Here is a 22,031-nt window from a genome sequence, read left to right as displayed (position 1 = left end):
GTGGCAGTAAGGGTGTTAAATGAAATTTGACAGCTCTAAACTTGTAATAACATCTATTATAGCTAAAAAAAACTATTTTTGTTGTTCATCAAGAATTAGCTTTTCGAAGGTTTTTCGCTATTTTTATTTAATCAAAACATTTCGCGTTTCAATTCACGCAAACCATCGGCGTCTCGTGGTCGCCAATCTTTATGAATAATGAATTCAAACACTGGCGCCAAACAGAAACCACCGACATAAATTAACGATGTATTAATTAAACAAAACAGCGGTGGCTCATTCATTATTCAATTTTAATATTACTAACAAAAATAAATCTCATTGACTTATAACAACAGTAAACCTATTTTATTCGGAAAGACTCAGCTAAAATCTAGTCCTAAGTAATATCGGGCATTCTCGCTATAAATTCTAGAACGAAGAAAACAAACTCATTGTTAATGACACAACAGCAAAAAACATTTATTAAGCTTCGTCGCCCAAGACTCCCTACTCGCGGAATCAAAAAAAAACTTAATTAGTAGCCTATGTGTTCTTCATCTATGCAGAATTTCAGCGAGATCCATCTAGCCGTTCTGGAAATACTTTCAAACAAGCATCCAACCATCCAAACATTCACATTTATAATATTAGTATGACATATGCTTGGGTACATTCTTTTTCATCTAACCAAAAACAAATGAATAAATTTTTTATTGTAAAAAAAAACTAAAAAACTTACGCCGAAACAGCGCGGTAATTAAATCATTTAAACGCATACCTATCGAGATACCTAACCATATTTAAAAGCTGTAAGAAAAACTTCACGACTAACTGGTTTACTAAAAAGGCCGTGGTGCTATAGGCGGCAATCAAGAAAAAAAATGTCTACAAGTTAGAAGGCTTAGAAACCAGTAAGCGATATGTGAACGATATTACTCGTTGTTTTATAATACAACCAAATCAACACAATTTTCCTTAAAAGTATTTTGAGATAAACATTTTAAAAGTCCATTTACTAACTCCAACTAATACAGAGCGAAGTTGTGGCGTCAAATGGTTGCAAGACTACAAATATAGCGATAAATTGTCGCGACGTCCGGATTTTAGCTAATAAAATTACCATATTGGAATATTATTAGCCACATTGAACTCTGCGACTATCCCACGCATAGATTTATGGAAAAATATGACATTAATCAGACTCACTACCATCTCTGCCGAATCCGTAACAGTAACATTCCTATATAAATTTTGGCGCCAGCATTCTTGACAGGTTGAAATTCCGTTTTGTTGCCAAGACATTAAAGTCCTTATTTGGTTGTTGTTTCATTTCTTTTTAATATATTTTAAGATAGCAGTTTTATAGTATAATGAATTCTGTTACATTAACATTGAGTTGAGTTTCCCTGAGTGGTGTTAAGTGTTGTTTTTAGCGGGTTTTCCGCGACCGGCCGGCGTCGCAGTCGCGCGGCCCGCGTGGAATGCGGAGATGACCGCTCTTTTCGGCACATTTTGCCGTCTGATTAGCATACGGTCGCTCTAAAGCGAAAATAACATCTGGCATATGTGGATAAATAATAGCTATCATACGACCTTCAAATAATAAAATTAAAAAAACTCGACGAACTAACTTTTTTTTAAAAGATAGATTTAGATAATTTTACATTACTGCGCTACATTGACTTGTTTGAAACTTAATTTTATCAAACCCATATAAAATATCTTACACAATTTTGTTACTTTTGTCGAAATCTTGCTTTATTTCAAATTAAAGACTCACTTACACTCAAGGCATATAATTGTTCATGTATAAAATATCAAAAGGATGTAGTAATTTGATATTATTTGCGTCTAGTCGTCCGGCGACCTTGTTATTGAGACCTCAGCAAATAAGGAGCCAATCAAACGTGAGTCAGATTTAACAAGCTGTGCGTACTATAACTGTGCAAATATATATAATTATAAAATGTACTATATTATATATTCAGATATTTTTACAAGTATATAATGAATATAAGGACTAATCTTGTTCCAAACATTTTCATTTCAGGTTGACTCAGTACAAATTACTAGCGACAGCTATTATTCCCCAAATTTTTAATTCAATTTACTTTTATAATCTATTTTAATGAAGCTCTAAAAATTGCGCTTTACCTTTAAAGCTAATTCAGAAGTTTTATGCATGAAATTTATCGTATTTGATTAAATTGGATAATAGGATGTGCAATAAAAAACCATTGCAACACTATTTTCTAAAACAAGCAAAAACTTTACACGACCAACACTTTCATATGTGTAAATTATCTAAGTCGTGTGTCCGTCATTTACGATAAAAAGTGCATTCAGACGGACGGTGTAATCGATCCATTCCCTTTCTAGTTCCATTTCAAAATGTACTTTCTCCTTGGATCTACATTGCGTCCGTAGGAAACACTTGTATCCGTCGCTATATTGAATATCCGTTTACGATTGGAATAAATGTATTATCCGTGAAAAACAAGCAAAAGGAAATTATTTAAAGCATCAATAGCCTAACGGCTAATAGTACGGACATCCGACCATGTGGCCGAGGTTCAAATCCCGCCGTCCGTCTACTATCGTAAACAATATCTTAGGACGAACCTGGACCATAGTAAAAATCTTTTTAGTAATTAACAAAAGTCTGCTTATATTTTGAGAAAATAATAAATATGATCTTATACTTTCGGGACAAAATACAAATCGATAAATGCCATAATAGACACACATACCCACAAAAAATATTATGTCTGCAACAGTAAAAAAAACCTAATAAAACCTTCCTTTACAGTAGTCAGTATCAACCTTCGTAGTGACATCGTATCGTAAAAAATACCTGTTAATCTTATAACCTACACCAGTTTAGGCAAATCTTTTGGACTTATCATACAACGCTATCAGGTCCGGTACTTGCACGTTCGCTTCCAAATCTGGAATCCCGGCAGTGCGACGACCCTGGTCATAAAGCTCTAAGGGCACTAAAAGGTTTGATTCTAGTATCGAATTCAGTCACGTTTCTAACACCAAATGTCAAAGTTACCTTACCAGACAAATAAGAACTTCAACGTACTATTTTTTTATAATAATTACAATCATAAACAATCATAGTATATCATAAAGTTGAAGAGCAGTCATCGTACGGTTCAACCAATAGGATAAGAATATAAAAAAATAGGAAAATAAGTTTCGACATGAATTAAAATTGTAACGAAGCATTCTAAACTTCACAGTCTAGTCTTACTACCAGTAAATTTGGATTTTTTTTCACAAACAACTCGAATGAGGAAATATACTCTAATAAGGCAATAATCAAGCAAACATACCAAGAAAAAATATCAAAAGATTTCGTGAGTTCATATATTTATTCGTAATTAATAATTCTTAGATAAATATTGCTGTTTTCCTAGTACCATCAATAAATTTCACAACACTTTTGCTTATAACGAAAGAATGTATAACTTTAAAGTAATAAAAATACGTCAATACAGGGTGTTTCACATTACACAGGGATTTTACTAAACATGAGAAGTTGATATCTTGTTAACATGATTCATCAACCTGACCTTTTCTATACGGAGGGTCATCATATGTACTACTTTTCTATACATCTCTATCACATGATTCATATATAATAAACAGTTATGTAATATGTATAAAAACAAGCTTATTGATATTTTTTATATTATTCGCTATTATCATACACCAATAAGCTACAGGATGATAATTTATGCAAGTGAGAATGGAAGGTGCTAACAGACCACAATTTACTTAGTAAAGACATAACTAGACCGAGGTTCAAAATTGCACCACAGCATGAGAACAATACGTAACAAAGGCATCATAGTGCGCGCATTGATATTCAATGTCGACTACGAATTAGTCAAGTTTTCGTAACTTTTTTGTTTCGACTGCCGAAACAAATAATAAAACATACGTTCATCTCTCTTATTTCCATTGATAAAACAGAGATATGTTTTTGTATAAGACATTGGAAACTCAATTATTGCGATTAAAGAAAATGCTTACTTTAGTCACATGGTATCATATACCAAGATAATATGTTTAATTCAACATTAAGTAAAATGACTTAAACCTGTCTATGGTCAACAGTAGCTTTGCCATTTCAGCGATTTTAGATGGCGCTTTCGTTTCCCACATTATTATATTAAAAAAACTCTAATATTTTATAAAAGCACCCACGTCGAAGACTATTATAAAAACATTCTAGACGTTTCAATAACATTTTGATATATCGGAATAACAATTTTATCAACAACTAGCTGTCGCCAGCGACTTCGTCGGCGTGGATATATAAAAAACTTAATTTGTGTAGCCCACCCATCCATCTATCCACATCACTTCCATCTAAACATTCGCATTTATAATATTATTAAGTTAAATAAAAAGCAGCTCTTCAAGGCATAAATTAAAAAAAAAGAATAAATAGTATCCTTTGTCCGTCTCCTGGATCAAAGCAACCTCCTCACCAATTTTCAGACATATCGGTAAAGCCGTTCTAGAGCTATAAATGGTGTAACTAACACGACTTTCTTTTATATATATAGATAATTGACTCGTATTGAGCTTATTTTAGTAAAGATAATCAAAATATTAAGACTGGATGATTATATGCAATATAAAACACGGATACAACCAGTTATGAGACGGCATACATCGGAATGTTAGGAATCCTAAACACACCTAGAGTATTGTCGAGACACAGATGCGTCCACTCTAGCATACACTATATCCGCTTCTAAATTTATATCACAATAATTTATACAACGCTTAATAATGCTAACGTATTATAAAAAGCCATATTACGTCAAGTTACATTTTCCTCATTGTTAAAAACAAAAAGAATAACCTAGGGGGAAAAGTGCAAATAACATCAATCAAAATTGTTTAAAGTTAAGGTAACAGAATACAAGGTAACAAGATAGACCATTTTACAAAATATGTCTTGGATAGTGCTAAAGGGAAGAGGAAACACAGGAAAATATATTATATGGCATCTCCATTTTTCTACTTGAATTAGAGGGATGACTTTTTATAAGTTTAAAAAGCTTTGTAGTTTTACTCTAGTATTTTTTTTCCTACGCCTTATGCATCAGTTTCTTTCTTATAAGCTGTTTACCTTCGAATCTATAATATGTACAGTGCGAACCTATAATAATTTCCATTTTAGGAATGATCTATAAATCTGCAGCACCATTTATTACTGTGTACTGAATACGCATTACAGCTGAATAGATTTGATTTTATCGCAATTTTAGAGTAAAAAATATATCTAAAACAAGTGAAACACAAAGTATTATGCATATTAATTTTATTTCGACTTATCGCAGATTCGGGTAATATATTTCTATATGTTTTTATATCAACAATAGAGCACGTCGTATTTGCAACGCTGTACGCGCTGTCAACCGCTTGATGTCAATGTTTGTTTGTGCCAAAGAAACCAGGTCACAGGCGACGGCCTTCAAGGTCTTGTTCATATAAAGATATAGATATTTATAGTTATTTTCCTATACCAGTTAATTTAAAATAGTATAAAACTATCATAAGAATATTTGTTACGTAATTCAGAAGCTATATAAAATATTTATCTCGTTAAATATCATTCTTAAATACAGCCTCGTAAAAATATAATTAAAATGTGTCCTACATGTAAGGCGAACTAATAAATACGTCCTACATGTTAGGGGAGCGTCGTTGGCTCAGGAGTTAAGCAGCAGCGTCGGTGGCTCAGAGGTCAAGCACTTGACTTGCAATCTGCAGGTCCTGGGTTCGAATCCCGCCATGTATCAATGTGTTTTTCATTTCCGATTTACATATGTACATTTATCCGACGTTCTTACGGTGAAGGAAAACATCGTGATGCAACCTATACATATCTGAGAAGAAATTCAAAGATATGTATGAAGTCAACCAACTTGGCCAGCGAGGTTGACTTTGGCCTAATCACCCTTAACTTAGGGTAGAATCCGAGCCCCTCGGTGGGGACGTATAGTGAGCTGATGATGAATGTAAGGCGAGCTGCTAAACTCACTTTGAATTAGATCAAGTATGAATAGCAACTGTACTTACTTAGTCATTGTCATGCAGAAAACAAATCGTGTCCAAAAGTGGGACATATACCTTTCCTGTCCACTCCAAGTAATAAAAAAGGACATAACATTGTATCGGCTAGCAACACAGCGACCCACACATCCGGGTAGAAGCAGGCGATGTCCGATAAAGCAGCAATGCGCCCAAAACCACACGATTATACCATTGTATAATTTAGGCAGACAGACGCCGATGCGGTCCGGCGCCTGCGGGGAACCTGCGACCCATACCATTGTAACCCCATATATTTTGTAAACAAATATTATTAAATGACCTTGACACCTATTATGATACACTGCGTAAGCGTAAAGTGTAGTCTTTCTTTTTATTAATCATAAATATAACATATTTTAAAAAAATTAAAAAATATATTGACGCCAAATTTGTTCCTATACGAATTATGCTGAATAGTTTCAAACTGAATCAATTGGTTTACATAATAACTATGTCATAAATAAATAATAACACAAAAGGTCATTGTAGTGTGTACTCACTGTTAAAAGATTTTAATAAATCTATACGTTCACGTTAACTAGAAATCATATGAACATCGAGGGTTGTATATTGTAAAATTACCTATTTAGTAAACAGTAAAAGTTTATTAATGAATTACTTATTCTAAAACAAGCTTGTTTTACTCGATCGACAAATACCATAGGAATGTCTACACACAGACAGATAAATCTAATGTTTATTGCATGATTTAAAAAAATAGAAAAATTACATAAATGCAAAAATATCAATACATACAAAAATTCACAAACTCCAAACAGAACATACAAGCGCGATTAACACCAATAATTCACCAAACAAAATCTTAGCGAATCGAATCGATATAAAATCGAGTTCCGTTAGTATGGGTCGGTGTTGGCGGCAGAGTTATGAAGTGGTCAAACGGTCAAAGCCGAGCGCCGCGGTGTCGCGGAATGCGGTACGGACGCGTCTCACCGACACCGAACTCGGCACAAACATGATTCTGAGAAAAGGACAACTAAACTTGAAACTCGTGCACCGGTACCACGGCACCGGCGATCACAAACCCCCGACTTGGGGGAAACCAAAATTATTGACATTTTTATGCTAATAACACACTATACCTAAGTTAGCACGGGTTAGTAACAGAGCATTGAATAGACCGCAGCAAAAGGATCCTAATTCATTGGGAAATCCGCTGTGTGAATTAAAAACAAATGGCGATGCATTGTGGACCAACAAGCTAAGCTCTGCTTTGATAACCGTAAATAATACCACAGATTATGTGACGTAATGATATATGTAGCAGTTGTTTTTCTTACACTTTGTTCATCTCAATAAAGGATAATAATAATTACTACAATAAATAAACTCATTAAACAGCGCCCAGAATACGTGACTTAATAATTTTCGTATGGCCGATACATCCGCGAGTCGATATAACGATCCAAGCGACTTATAGTCTACATTAGTAAAATATTCCGATGAACTTAAAACATCTAATAAACATGATATTCCTAAAAATGTATAATCTACGAGATGAACAGAGGTCATTGAACATTTGTTGTGTAAAAGTTAAAAAAAATATACATTTTTGCTTGCGGTCTGGAAAAATATAACGTTGACTATCAAAGTTTATTTGAGACGCCACTTTTCTTATCTAAATAACAATAAAATCTAGTCAATCGACTGAATTCTATTCGTAAAATTTGTATTTATATATTATATGCGGATATAATAAGGTTGTCAATAAAAATATAATAAAAACAAACCCCCCAAAACAAATGAGTCAACGCGAGGAAAATCCCTGACATTCCTCAACTCTCTCCAAGGTTAGGTAGAACTGACGCAAGTTCAAAGGTTATTCTGATGACAGTTTGACCATATATTTTTATTGTACTTAACATTTCATTCATCTCATTACCATAATTTATTATAGTTAATAAAACTGCTCGAAAATAACAAAACCCAGAATTTCGTAACAAAAAATTAAAAAAGTATTAATCCTCCAACGATTGTGAATTATAATCGATATAGTATATAGGAATATAGGAAGTTGTTATATAACAATACTTTATCGTTACAATATAATTGGTTTTATAATAATAAAACTAGTGAGAATAATCAGAATACGTAAAAGTAAGAAAACAATTTACTTAGTAGAACTTGAACAATCTTAGGCGTTTAAGCGTCAATAGCCTAATGGTTAAGGATACGGATTTTCGATCACGAGGTCGGGCGTTCGAATCCCGCCATTCGACTATTGTCGTAAACCATATCCTAGCACAAGCATACAGCTTAGTTGGAATGGTAAAAGAAATATTAGTAAATTTACAAAAAATCTGCTAATATTTTTTTATAAAAAAAAAAAAAATCTTACGAAGACCAAGTGTACTTACTTAACAAGCATTTCTTCTAGACATAGACCTTACTGCACTATGTATGTTTGTATTGCCTCTACACATGTACAAAAACACAGTGACAAAACACATCCAACATGTTATACAAGGATTTCAGAGATGAAAACTCATTTAAAACACATTATTACACAAAAAGATTCATCATTTTCATTCTTTGGAATTACCAACCATGACCTAACTTTACTTTAAAATCAAAGCAAATAATATTAGAAATTCCAAAATAAAAACCACAAGAACACAAATAAAATATTTATAAAATAAAATGAAATGCAAAAAAGAATGAATCAAAGTCCTCGGTCCGCTAAAGATAAGTGGACTAAAGTGTGTGACTAGTGAATTCTTACGAGACGAAAAAAAAAGATCCGGGATCGCTCTTGAGATGAGCAAAGATTACGAGCGATTTTTTCATTAAAGAAAAAAGGATTCAATACAGGTCACTAATCATACAGGCCTACATCCAGTAGTGGATAAATTTAGGCTGATGATTATGATGATGATGACACAGCACTATAAATAATTTGTACCAAATAATACTGGTATAATGAAGACTTCTGGCCAATTGTTATCAGAGTTCATGAAATTCAAATAGGATTATTTTACTGAATTTGTCTTTGAATAAATCATCTATCACATGTTTATGTATTTTATTTAAATTGTCTTAAGCTTTAAAAAATAGAAACCAGGACATTTACTACGATGTTATAAACAATTCTTTTAACCCGGATTTCAAACCACATAACTCGAAGTATTTATGTTTTTAACATTGGAAATAAGTAAGATTCTCTATATTTAATTATTCCAATTGTAACCAAAAATTATTGTAAAACAAAAAAAACAAAGAAGAGGCGTTAAAAAATCTCACAGTATGTCGCAGCCCTAAATTATGTAAATCTCGTCTCAGTTCCCGTTCTGGTCGTCGGCGACCTTCCGAGGACGCGGCCGGTGTCGATGACTCTCACGCCGCAACGACACGGATCAGGCAGACGTAAACATTTCCAACTGCTATAGATTCGCGATAAATATTTTTAGACTATGATTTATATTATAAAAATAACCGACGACGTATAAAATAAAAAAGTAAAATTTTTAGTCAAATCCGATTAAAATTACATCAAAGAGCGTTCTCTTGTTGAATCGTTATAACCGATATCTTATATGCAGTCTTCAATCTGCGACCCATACTTGGTTATGTTATTGAAAAAAAACTGTCCGTCATCTGTCGAAGTGTTCAAGCTTTGAGAATAAATATTTAACTTTGATAAATAATGAAGAAAAAAATGTACATTAGATCAGACGATTAATAAATTCAAATACATTCCGCTAAAATAGAAAAGAGAATAAAAATAATTAAAAAGTACATGGAATATTCATTTTGCAAAGTATTTTACCGGCCGGCGCAAGAATAGTTGCACTTAGGCACCAGCCATAAAAGTAAATTCATAGCAATATTAAAACTCTAAAACGATCTCGATAACCGATTACAAATCAATTTTATTGAATGAAACACATTAATTATCTTAATAATAAAGAGCGCATAATTTTAAAGAACTTTTCACAATTTACCTACAAGAAATCTTGAAACAATACATTATCAACTATGCTAGCATCACATCACGAACGCACTCAGTACAAATAAGATGAGTACCTACTTCAGACAAAATTAATAACTGACATCCGTTTGTAGGGAATCGACGTTCTTACATCAATTTCGTATCGATATCATCGTGGGTCTAAACGCACGACACGCGGCGCGGCGGCGCGGGAACAACGCCTGCGCCTGTGTGCGTCGCCTACACGGAGGCAAAGCGGTGTGCGTGAGCGCTGCGCACGCGCTTACGGCAGAGTATTTACACCGGCGCCCCCTACCACCTCGGCCACTCATGCGCCGAGCAATCTACCGAACACACGTGCACCCCACCAGTGTCCGGCGCTGCAACCCCACGGAACCAGCAATACATTCCGCCATCGACAGCCGTCGCAGCAGCCTGCTATGTGCCAGTGATCCCAGTGACATTAACAGTGAAGTGAACTGACATGTGCAATTAAGAAGTGCAAGAGTGATTATCAGCCGCAGCCTCAGCCGTTATCAGTCAATGTAAGATATTTATTACATGCCCCGAGAATTGTTTATTATTATAATGCATGCCAGCATACGCAATTCAGGCCCCCGACCCAAATCTCACGGGTTGAGACCCGCACAATATATGACCAGCAGACAATGCTCGTATCGCGACACGACTAACTCAAAATTTCTCATAGCACAGCCTTCAGTGCAATACTCAATGACGCGACGTAGAGAAACACCTGTGAGAAAATACAAACAAAAGTGTACAGGCGACGGATTGTCGTCGAGAAGCTAGGCTACATACGTATATTGCAATAATGCAAGCAAAGGCTAAACCGCGACCCCACGACATTTATCGCAAGCTATAGAGTCAGGGATAATGGAATGTTCTCGATGGTAATGAGCACTGCAAATATTATTCACGATATACTCGCGATGTGTTAATCCAAACCTACGCGACACTCGACCGCGAAGCGTATGTATTTCGAAAATATACACTTCGATAATAATCCATTCAGAATTCGATTCCGCAAGCATATTTCAGATCTGTGACTTCGATAGCGAATTAATAAATGCGATTTACATTATTAGTGTCAAATTACACACATACGCACTTACGAGTTTCGAAACATTTAATTAAAATTTGTTAAAATAATACATTCACAAATGTCGAAGCACTAGATTAGTCACTGCCATAAATATGTACGCTTAGTCAAAAGACCGGCACGTAATATTGACCTTTAGTGAGGAATGATAAAGGATGTTATAACGGGAGAGCCGACATTTACGTGTAGACAATGCTAATTAATCGGACCGGTACTCATAGTTACGTGAGTTGAGCTCATTGACTAGAACCAAACAGCAATTCTAATTTTGTTTAACGTCACTCGACTCATCGAATTCCGAAGCGAGTTTTGACGATAACGTGATTATTAAAACATAAAATTGTCCAACATCCGTGTATAAAATATTTAAAGCTATTCAATCGCGCAAATCCAATCGATCGATTCTGATCTTAAAGACGAAAGTAGCCCAATAGGCGATGAAAGTCGAACACGGTCTTAACACAAATGACATAATACTAGCAAGTAACGAGTTGATATTACAAATAGTCGTAGCAAAAACTCAATCGTGGGCATTTAACACAAAAAAAATATCAAGGAAGTAGCGATCAATAAACGAATAGTTACACGAACAAATCTTAGATCGTGTGAAAATAAATAATTCAAACGAGGACACAACGAACGAGTGAGATAATAAAGTCGAGAACAGGAAATCTACGTTAAAATAATACCTATAAAGTTATATGCCGATATCGATAGGTAAATATTACTATGAAATATTTATTGCCATAGCAATTTCCAATCCAACTGCGGTTTCCGAGTCAATATGAATCAGCTACAAATGTAATTGACTTGTACGAATATAATGCATTCATTTTAAAACATATACTTTATGTTTAAAATTAGTTTTCATCGAGTGACGAGCAAAAACGACTATTACCTTTTCATACATTACCGCTAGTATCCCATCAAAGCTTCGTTTACCGATCACATTATACAGAATACTTTAGATATTAAAATACGAAAGGGACCGGTTTCTTTTCATAATTGTATAGAAATTTTTCGTATATGTACAGACTGGCGACCTCGCTCCAAATCGTTGTGGTTCCGAAAAATACGCTTTTTAACGCCCAGTCGTGTATTGCTAAATTAGACGTGAGCTTGCCGGTTGAATTCAATAACAATTGCACTAAAAGAGATATCATAGTAAATCGAGCCTATTTTATTTCAATATAAACTATATCTGCTTTCTATAGCTCACCAATTATAGACAAAAATTTAATGAAAATATCTTTAATTCTCAAATGATAATACAATGAATTATTATATAAGTTAATGATAATAAACATTGCATCTATAGAGATGAAAACAAAAAGCGTACACAATTAAAATTAATATAATTGTTTGATTTGAGTAAGCGTGACTGTGCATGACAGCTATATTTATATTTCAATCAGTCTAAAGAATTTAACTGGGATTTTACGTTATAGATAGAATCGAATGATAACCACGATTGCGTCACCTTACCGTATGTCCGTAAACAAAAAAACGCATCCGGCTAGGATGAGCGCGGCGATGTTATCAAATGAGAAAGAAAAAATAACCAAGCGCGAAACCTGTTAGACTCGTCCAATTTTAAAGACAGCAAGGTTTCCTTAGCCATCACAAAAGAATGTATACATTAAGCAAGATTGCAATTGTCGCGAGTGCTAATCTTAACAATGGTGTTTTAAAATGAAAATGTAGACTAATTCGACGCAAAATTACTTAAAAAAACATATAACCGAATGCTCGCAGTTGCAATGACATAAATTACAAAACCATTTAAATATTCAGCTTTCCTCCAAACCGAGCGAAGGACTCCAGCTGTTAAGGTTGTCTATTCGCCACGCTCCGAAAACCACCAAAAGGTAGCCAGAGTGGCGGAAAACTTTTGAAATATATTGCACAAGTGACTCATATTAAACAATATGGAAATAACGAGGGACGATTATCTGATCGGTTAATTGGCGTTTACCTCATACGAGCGATGTAAGGGATCCCCGCCCACCTGTTCTGTAAGATATTTATGATCTAAATATTCACTTACCGAATATATCCATTCGAATACAATGCTTACCTTTAACAAAAAAAAAATAATTACCATCTTATTTGTAAAATACACACACATAAGTAAAACTAATTTAATATATTTATTAGGTATTTTTTTTATTTAATTCGTATTCTAAAACCAAAATAGTTGTATACATTGAATAATGAATAGTAACAATTCGCGTTTAGCGCTTAATTAAATTATCAGACGACAGTGGAAAGTTCAAAAGCTAACGCGCCCACGATTTCTTTTCGCTTTTGTTCAATTCATGTGAAAACAACGAGACGTTTCGAAACTGCGTAATTGCTATTACGGTCGTACATGAGAACGAATAATCGACCATTATATGGAAGATTACATACAATAAGAGATGTGACCGCTTTGCAAACGTAACAATCATGAAAGTCACAACAATGAGAAGAAAGCAATGCTTACATAAAAAAACTGTCGCATAGAAGCCTAACAATAACAAAACATTACAAATTATCGCGACGATATAATCTCTATAAAAAACTTCTCTCTTATTGTTATAATTTTTTTCGAATCTAAAGCTAATTTCAGCAGTTTACCATCGAATCAATAGATATTCTTAAAAAAAACTATGTAAACATTCTGCCATGCGCAATCAATTTAAAGAAAAAATAAACCTTGGATTTTAGAAGAATAATAAATATCAAGCCTACAATAGACACATGGAAAGTAGAGTTGGAAACATTTGACTGGCCCCGGGCGAAGGCGCGTGCCGCTCCATACTAAGTCACGACACAAATCGGAGCAATTTTTTATAACATGACCTTACTTTGCATACCGGTGCAGTGACTGAAACCACGAAACGTTGACTAAACATTAATAAGACAATATAATTGAATAGCCGGAATTCAGATTGCGAAATACCAGCAAACATTGACCAATTAAAAAATATAACGAAACTTGAATCATTATTTAAAAAAAAAACGAATATGTCTGCTTTGAAATGATAAAAAAGACGCTATGAGAACTTGGAATACATTTAAACAACCTAACCATAGAGTAAACACGAGTTTAGTAGCCGTCGAGTTAAGCAACCGTGACTTTTAATTTAAGAACAAAAAAAAACTAATTGCAACAGATTAAAAATGTAAAAGAATAAAACTCCCACATTAAAACTTACGAGATTATAGAGAATTATTATTATTTTTAGATTACGCTTAGCTAAGCTTTAGATTCTATGACGCAGCGAACTGAACAGTCTAAGATGCGATTGCCTTGACCCTTAGCGCCTTCGCGACAATTGTTAAACCCTGACACTATTAGTATTTCGATCCATTCAATGAATCTAATAATGATTTACGAATACATTAATTTACCCATACGCAACATTCATGCAGATTAATTATCAAGATTAAAAACTAATCAGACGCTCAGCGTGAAGGAATGAAATTGAAGAGGAAACAACGCATTTGATAATTCCGTTATATTTTGATATGTCTACTACTTATGGTGAAAAAAAACTTATAAAATACTAGCTGTCGCCCACGACTCCGTCCGCGGAGAATAAAAAAAACTTAATTAGTAGGCTATGTTCTAAATCTATGCCAATTTCAGCGAGATCCGTTAAGCCGTTCTGGAGATACCTTCAAACAAACATCCATCCATCTAAACTTTCCCATTTATAATATTAGTAAGGATTAAAATAAGAAGACTGACATGTGATTTAAAACATTTTAAGTAACATTACATTCACTAGATACAAAGTGGCAGTTCAAGGATGAAAATAAGATAGCTTAGTCATAAAGAACGTGGGTGCACGAAGCTTTGTCTGTGAATAATTTCTAATTAACCGTGATTAATATGAATTCGTCCCGCCCTCGATTGAAGTGATACCGAGTTTTATATAGAACAAGTCAAAGGACACTTAACGATATGACCTTAAGTAAACAGCTCAATAGAACTATTGCTTGAATTAATGATATTAAAAACTTAAGATAAAGTTTTAAAAAGTTAATTTGTTCAATAACTTTAGTTAACTTAACCGTATTTTTTTGTATAAATTGTCAACTAAAGTGACTGTTGTTGAAAACGCAATATGTTTGTGAAACCGACATGTCCTGTACAATCTGGCAGTAAATAAAGGCCATTGGAAAGTTAGCGGCCGGTGCGGCGTTCATTGAATACAAAATACAATACATCGAAACATTTCTCAACTTGCGCGACTGCAAAAGAAAGTTTTGGCATATGTTACAAATGTGATTGACGTGAATAAAAATACATTTCATACAAAAAAACCATTAACATAAAAAGCGCGGTAATTAGCTTACAAGGTCATCAAAGTGTTGCATTTACAACTGCTTTTTTAGCCATGATATTGGTTCTTAAATTAAAACGTACAAAGACCAAGGAAAGCCATCATATACGTCACAAACAATCTCATAGATTTTTACGAAGGTGAACAAGTATCGGAAATGAAAGGATGCTACGCGATGTTCCGAGGCAAATGTCAAACACGTTAACATTTGGTGTAAACCTAAGTAAACCGCAGCAACTTTTGCTATAAAGTATACAATAAATAAATCAATATTGAACACAACTATTAATTCTTGTTGATATTAGGGGAAGAATATAAGCAGTTTGGATTATTTTTAATTACTTTAAATGACAGAACTTAATCAATATGAGGCATAAGTCAGACAAGTCGGGCGGCTAAAATGCTGCAAATATAATACTAAAAATAATACGTGTAAGATATTAAAAACGAGATAATGTTTTATTTCCACAAATTAAACTTATAGTAATATTATTTTAATTAATTAAATATTTGTTTCAATCAACTACACATGTCTCAAGAACATTGGTTGCGTAATAACTACTGCGGGGACATTTGAACAAATTATTACAGTCTTTATAAGGTCGACTATAATGACACAAGTGTTTGCGCTTGCGTACATACCTGCCTATATGAACAACTTTCTTGAAAATTATTTAACTACAAACCGTATTATCCTTTATAATCTTCATCATCAACCTGCCCTTATCCCTACGAAGGGTCGGTACAGTATGTACTACAACTCCATACATCTCGGATTATAATCAAACTTGGAAACCATTCAACATAATATTAAAATTTCGAAATATGAAGTTAGATTTCTTTATTTTCTAGGATTGAACATTTAAAAATACTATTTATTAATAACAAAATAATTTGTATTTATACATGTATAACATTATTTATATAGAATATTAATGCAACATTTTAGTTTTAAATTTTAGTACATAATAACAAGCGTGACTTGATAAAATTGTTACTCGGTTAATATTTTTTATTAAATTGCACACAATATAACCATTCACCTATTACACTTTAGCACAATCGGTTCATTTAAAAAGTCAAAGGCCGCATAAACTATTGAAATAACAATATTTCCAACGGTATACAATTGTAAGCGATTAAATTGTTCGATACGTTTGGCATAGCTGTTAAAATTGAGTGGAACGATTACTACGATCGTGTGGATATTGAAGGCGAAATCGAACTTATAAATCGCCTTTCACAGACCCAATGCACCAATACTTTGGATCAAACATACTGACATTTTTCTTACAATAAATTAAATTTAGAAGCCTAATCTCATTTGGTAATAACTCACGAAATTTCCACCCACGCCATTTGATTCAAAAACTAAAAGAATGCCACGTAGTCAAGTCAGACGTAGACTATATCAACACTGTGATTACCAATCATGCGCTCGTGCCGACAAATTGCAAGAGTTAGTAGAAACGATTGTTACAAAACGATTGACTATTTCTACGTCGATGGAAGTAGATTACTCGGCACAATAACGCGACTTACTCGTACTATAATCGTAGGACCAAGCGAGGCAGCATAACACAAGGCGAATGCGAACGGGTTTAAAACAAAAAAATAACAAGACCGCTTTGTCGCAGGCCTCGATCGGCCTTCCTGTCTCGCGGCCATTACTTGCTAATTTCCAAATTAAACGCTTGATTCTCAATGCCAGCCGGGTCGGCGGTGGCCGGCGGTGGTCGCCGCGCGAGTTGATAAAAGGCGGGCATTGGCGCGCGCCACGCCAGTTCCTAAATAATTACCGGCCGTAGTTTTTATCTCCGTCGGACCTTTCACTCGGTTCACGTACATCACCGAGTTGATTCGATTAACAAACGCGGCCAAACTTAGATAAGTGATTTATTAATTGCCACTCAATAACAGTAGACTTTCAAAATAAAATATATTTTAATTGTTACTTGCTTCGTAACTAAGAAATTACGTTTAAACTTTCAGATGGTGAGAGGGGCGGTGTTAGTGGTGACGCTAGCGCTGGCATGGGTGTGCAACTCGCAAGCCAGTGTCCTGGTGCCTACTTACGTGCTGCCGCCTGACTCGTTCGTGCGCGACCAGCGCAGCCTCGCATCCTCCGCGCCGCACGACTCACTACCGGCTGACTCGCAAAGAACGGTCAAACGACTCGTAGGCGGACACATGAAGATAAAACATGACAAGGAATACGGCGCCTCCAAAAACTACATCGGATACGAAGGCAAGACTGAAAGTGGAAAGTTCGCAGGCGTGTATGTGGCCGACCCGTCGGGCGGCACCGTAGGATGGAACCAGGGCATCTGGGACGACGGCATGCTCATGTCCAGCGCTGGCGAAGGCAAAGACGCCGGAAAAGTGAAAGAAGACGATGAAGAGAAGAAAACGTTATCGGATCAGGTGGCCGAGGGGAAATATGGACTGATACAAAATGAGATTTTTGCTAAAGCCCCAAAACGACCGGGAATCGTTAGCTATGAACCTGACACGGAAACTAGAACGAAGGATAATCTACAAAGTCTCGGAGGACTCAAAAAGGATGAGATTTGGTTAGCGGAAGATCACCTTTTAGTTCTCAAAGGGGGATCATTCCCGGAGCGTACGAAGGACACGGGTGTAAAACCTTGGCCACCAATCGATAGCTACGAAGCCCCGAGAAGGCAAGTAAAGCTCCCACAGAAACCCAAAGTACCTCCGCCCTTTCCGGTACGCCTCTCCGACGACGGACCGCTCGTCTTCCTTACTCCTAACGGTAGCGTCCCCGCGTCCCTTTTCCCTCCCTTCCCTACGGGAGAAGGCGATGGCCCTCTACCACCACCGCCATTCCTCTTCACAGCGGGAGCGCCATATCCCTCGGGTGAAAATCAGAGAAACTCTACTACCGGGCAAGCGCCGTTGCCAATTCCTCCGTTCCCATTCCTACCTGGGAATGCGAGCGAAGGACCATACCCCTTCCCCCCATCCATGAACGGCTCTTTTCCAGAAGGCTTTCCTCCGGGCGCAGCGTTTCTACCACCACCGAGCAACCAAACAGACCTATACGACGAAGACGACCCTTCGATCTATTATCCGCCGCCTTACAATTTTTCCTACCATTCCGAGTATAACAACAGTGTACCTGCGGGTCCACTCGTGCCTGGAATAATCTTACCGCCGCCTCCAGACTTCTTCGCTCCTCTTGATGAAACCACTACAACAGAAGTAGTGTACACCAAAAGACCCGCTACTACATCCCCTCACTCAAGACCAAAATATCATAGAAAACAATCAACCACACCGTCTGTTGTGTATCGACGTAAATACAAAACAAGACCAACGACAACAACTGAATCTACCAGAACAACGGAAGATCAAACTACCTTTACAACTGTCCCGCCAACTGAAATTATGACTACACTAAAAGAGAGGACGCCACAACGTGTAGTAACCACGCCGCCTAGAAATCCAATCAGAGTACAAAACTTACCGGACGACGTGACTTACAGACCAAAGACGGAGAAGCCGGTGTACAAGTCAAGAACAAAGCTCACTTCAAAACCATTGTCTGTTTCTGTATTATACGATTATCCAGAACAGATTTACAACAAAAAACCGCCGGCAACTTCAGAAAGTCCTTACATTATTTATAGACTATCGGAAAAAACACCAAATGCAATCCAAGACGATATAGTAACATCTACTCAGGTACCGCTCAGAGCTTACTATTCTGACGATCAGAACGATGGCATACCAGCGACAAAACTACAACCTGTGTACAGACGTAAACCAAGTCAGAACGCCGTGGCCTCCTTCTACTTTTATGACGAACAACCCAAAACTTCTCCAGCTCCCGAAACTTACTTTGATGGCAGAAATTACTATAAAACTGTACCATCAAATCCGGTTCAACAGCCGCAACAACCAAGCGTCAACACTCAGAACGGCTACAGCCCAGTGGTAGATGTTTCTTACGGCGCAATCGATGACTCCGACGGACTTTTTCTATGGCCGCAGAAACAAGGCCCCAGAATTCTTACTCAAGAGTACTTTAGTGTGCAGAAACCTCGCCCACAACCTGTTTACGTCCAGCAACCGAAACAGAATCCAAGTACGTTCTACCAAGAAATTGGAGACATTCGACAAACAATCGACTTGTTTACTACCAAGAGACCGAAAGCACAAGCGCCACGTAATATAAACAAACAAAAGCACGGCACTCCACGACCTGTCTATCAATTCAGTTACCAAACTAATCCGAGGCCTGAACAGCTAGCGTTCCGTGCACCAAAACTTGACCCGGAACCCTTCAGACCAATGGTTAGCTATAGCAAACCTTTCAATATCGAAAATGAATTCAATGCCATAACTCCATCCGTCTCGCCAGTGTACCATCAGCAGTATCTGGTTGAAAATGTACCTGTGACAACTGAAACGCCAACACCTAGCAGATACTATGCGAAAGCAAATCCGACCCAGGAAATCTACGATGAAGCTCAAAGAAATAAAGAGGCAAATCAAAATAGAAATCAAATTCCCGTACAGACAGGGAAGCCGGCGCCTATCCATCAAGTGAATAGATATCCGAGCACTACGCCCAATCCTATAAGTAACGGCTACTACACGAAGCAAGACGAAACTTACTTTGACGACATCACAAGAAATTCCTTTGATATTTTCGGGCAGAAGGTTGAAGACGGAGCTCATGATGTCAACGGTCTAGCGGTAACGCCTCCTCTAGAAACCGTGCGCACTCCAGTCAACAACAATATAAACTTGCAATATGACTACGAGATCGTGCAATCCCCGAGGCCAACGAACCCTCCGTCATTAGAGGGAGATATACTGGTTAACTATCGTCCACAGAGGCCGCAGATCAACCCAAACAGCGAACCGATTGCAATCAATCCTAGCGCGCAATTAGTGCAGCCACCCAAACCTCCATCACTACTTGACGACACGCGAGTAAATGATAAATATCCGAGGCCATCGATCAACCCCGACAGTGAATTCATCCCCATACCGAACCCTAATTATCGGAAAGCGGCACAGTATGCGAGCGAATTAGACGATCTTAACGCGACGCCGGCGCCACCGTCATTACAAGGGGACACGGACGTGAATTACAAGAATCCTAGACCGAGCATCGAGCCTGAGGCGGAGTGGATCCCGCCAGCGGGCACGGACGAGGGGCGACGAGGCGCGTTTGTGTCGTACCGGTTGCCCGGGGAAGGCGCGCACGTGTACTTCCTAACACCGCAGGCGTCGCAGGCCGTGCAAGCCGCGCACGATAGGCGCAGGCCACCCGGCTACGGACGGTGAAACCAAAGCTCTAGTCTGAACTCTAACGCCGCAACGGAGGCGACTAATTGTGTAAATACAAAGCGCAAATGTGATGTTAAAGTGTCCTAAGTAGTTTAAGGTCAGTAAAGACTAGCGGTGCACGCCGCATTGCCATAATATTTAAAACGTAGTGCGAGGTTTCAATCGCGATATCGATGAGTGTATAAATCGTTCCGATACGAAATGGACGCTACTAACTTTTATAACCTATTTATTAAATTATTTTACTAAGTGACTGAGGTGCAAGTGTAGTGATAATTAATTTATTTATGTATGTCAGTATTCTGTATGAAAAATTAGGCTCGATGCGATGTGATATGCGAGACGATGTCAGACAGCATCGTCATAGACTATTAATAAATGTAATTTTTGTTATTATAATTGTTATGTAAATGAAAGTAATGATAAGTTATTGTGATTTTGTATCTGTATTTTCTTACAAAAAGAAAATAACATATAATATTAAAAATGTCTAAAATTAAAATGCGTCTTATTTACATCTTAAATATTACAAGGGCAATTTGTATATAGCACGGCTTACAAGGGGGAAAGCATGTCTAGCAGTGGACAGACAAAGGACGATGATGATCATGATGGACATGGTAACCTAATGTTATGTTACTTTACACAGATCTCGTCACTACCTCGCTATAAAGTTATAACAAACCTATGTTATTAAGTTAACAAATTATAAATAACATTACGTTAAAAAAGTAGATAAAAACGATCACAAAAACTGTAGGCTTTGTAATACAACTAGCAAAAAATAGTGCTATAAGTGGGCTCGCGAAGATTTCTTTGTTATAATTTGAAAAACATAATTTAAATTAAAATTGTATCTTTATATACTAGTATAAAAATTTTACTCAATTGTAACTTTAAACAGATCCCTCTTTAGACGAAATATTATTAAAAAAAAATTAATTATTATAAGGTGGCAATCATTCTATAATTTTAGATACGTAGCCTAAATTAAATCGACAGCGGAGGGCACGCATAGAAATATTCCCCTTCCCATCCATATAAGAAAAGTAGGGGATAGGATTAAACTAAAATGAAGCCTACAGAAACCTATCTATCAAAAATTCCAGTGGGCCACGAATATTTTATAAATAAATTCAAAATAAATATGAAATTGTTGATGTACTTTTTGCCCAATAGGAACTACTTTTATTACAAA

The 22,031-nt window shown here is 36.3% G+C and overlaps 2 protein-coding genes across 2 annotated transcripts in view; one reads left to right on the top strand and one right to left on the bottom strand.

Moving 5' to 3' along the window:
* Naa15-16 (N-alpha-acetyltransferase 15/16) overlaps positions 1-22,031 on the bottom strand; it is a 72,926-nt gene that overhangs the window by 45,404 nt on the left and 5,491 nt on the right. The window lies entirely within an intron of this gene.
* Positions 10,362-21,250, top strand: LOC106120713 (uncharacterized). The gene is made up of 2 exons (XM_013316091.1): positions 10,362-10,599; positions 17,501-21,250. The coding sequence occupies exon 2, from the start codon at positions 17,501-17,503 to the stop codon at positions 20,828-20,830; it is 3,330 nt and encodes a 1,109-aa protein (XP_013171545.1). The 5' UTR covers positions 10,362-10,599; the 3' UTR covers positions 20,831-21,250.

Source organism: Papilio xuthus, unplaced genomic scaffold (assembly GCF_000836235.2).
Source record: "Papilio xuthus unplaced genomic scaffold, Pxut_1.1 DF826949.1, whole genome shotgun sequence".
Classification (NCBI taxonomy): Eukaryota; Metazoa; Arthropoda; class Insecta; order Lepidoptera; family Papilionidae; genus Papilio; species Papilio xuthus.
Note: the sequence above shows the minus strand (reverse complement) of the source record. Positions and strands in the feature narration are given on the sequence as shown.

Bases quoted from the DNA above. Each gene is read 5' to 3' on its own strand.
- LOC106120713 (XM_013316091.1), top strand. From the start codon at position 17,501: ATGGTGAGAGGGGCGGTGTTAGTGGTGACGCTAGCGCTGGCATGGGTG.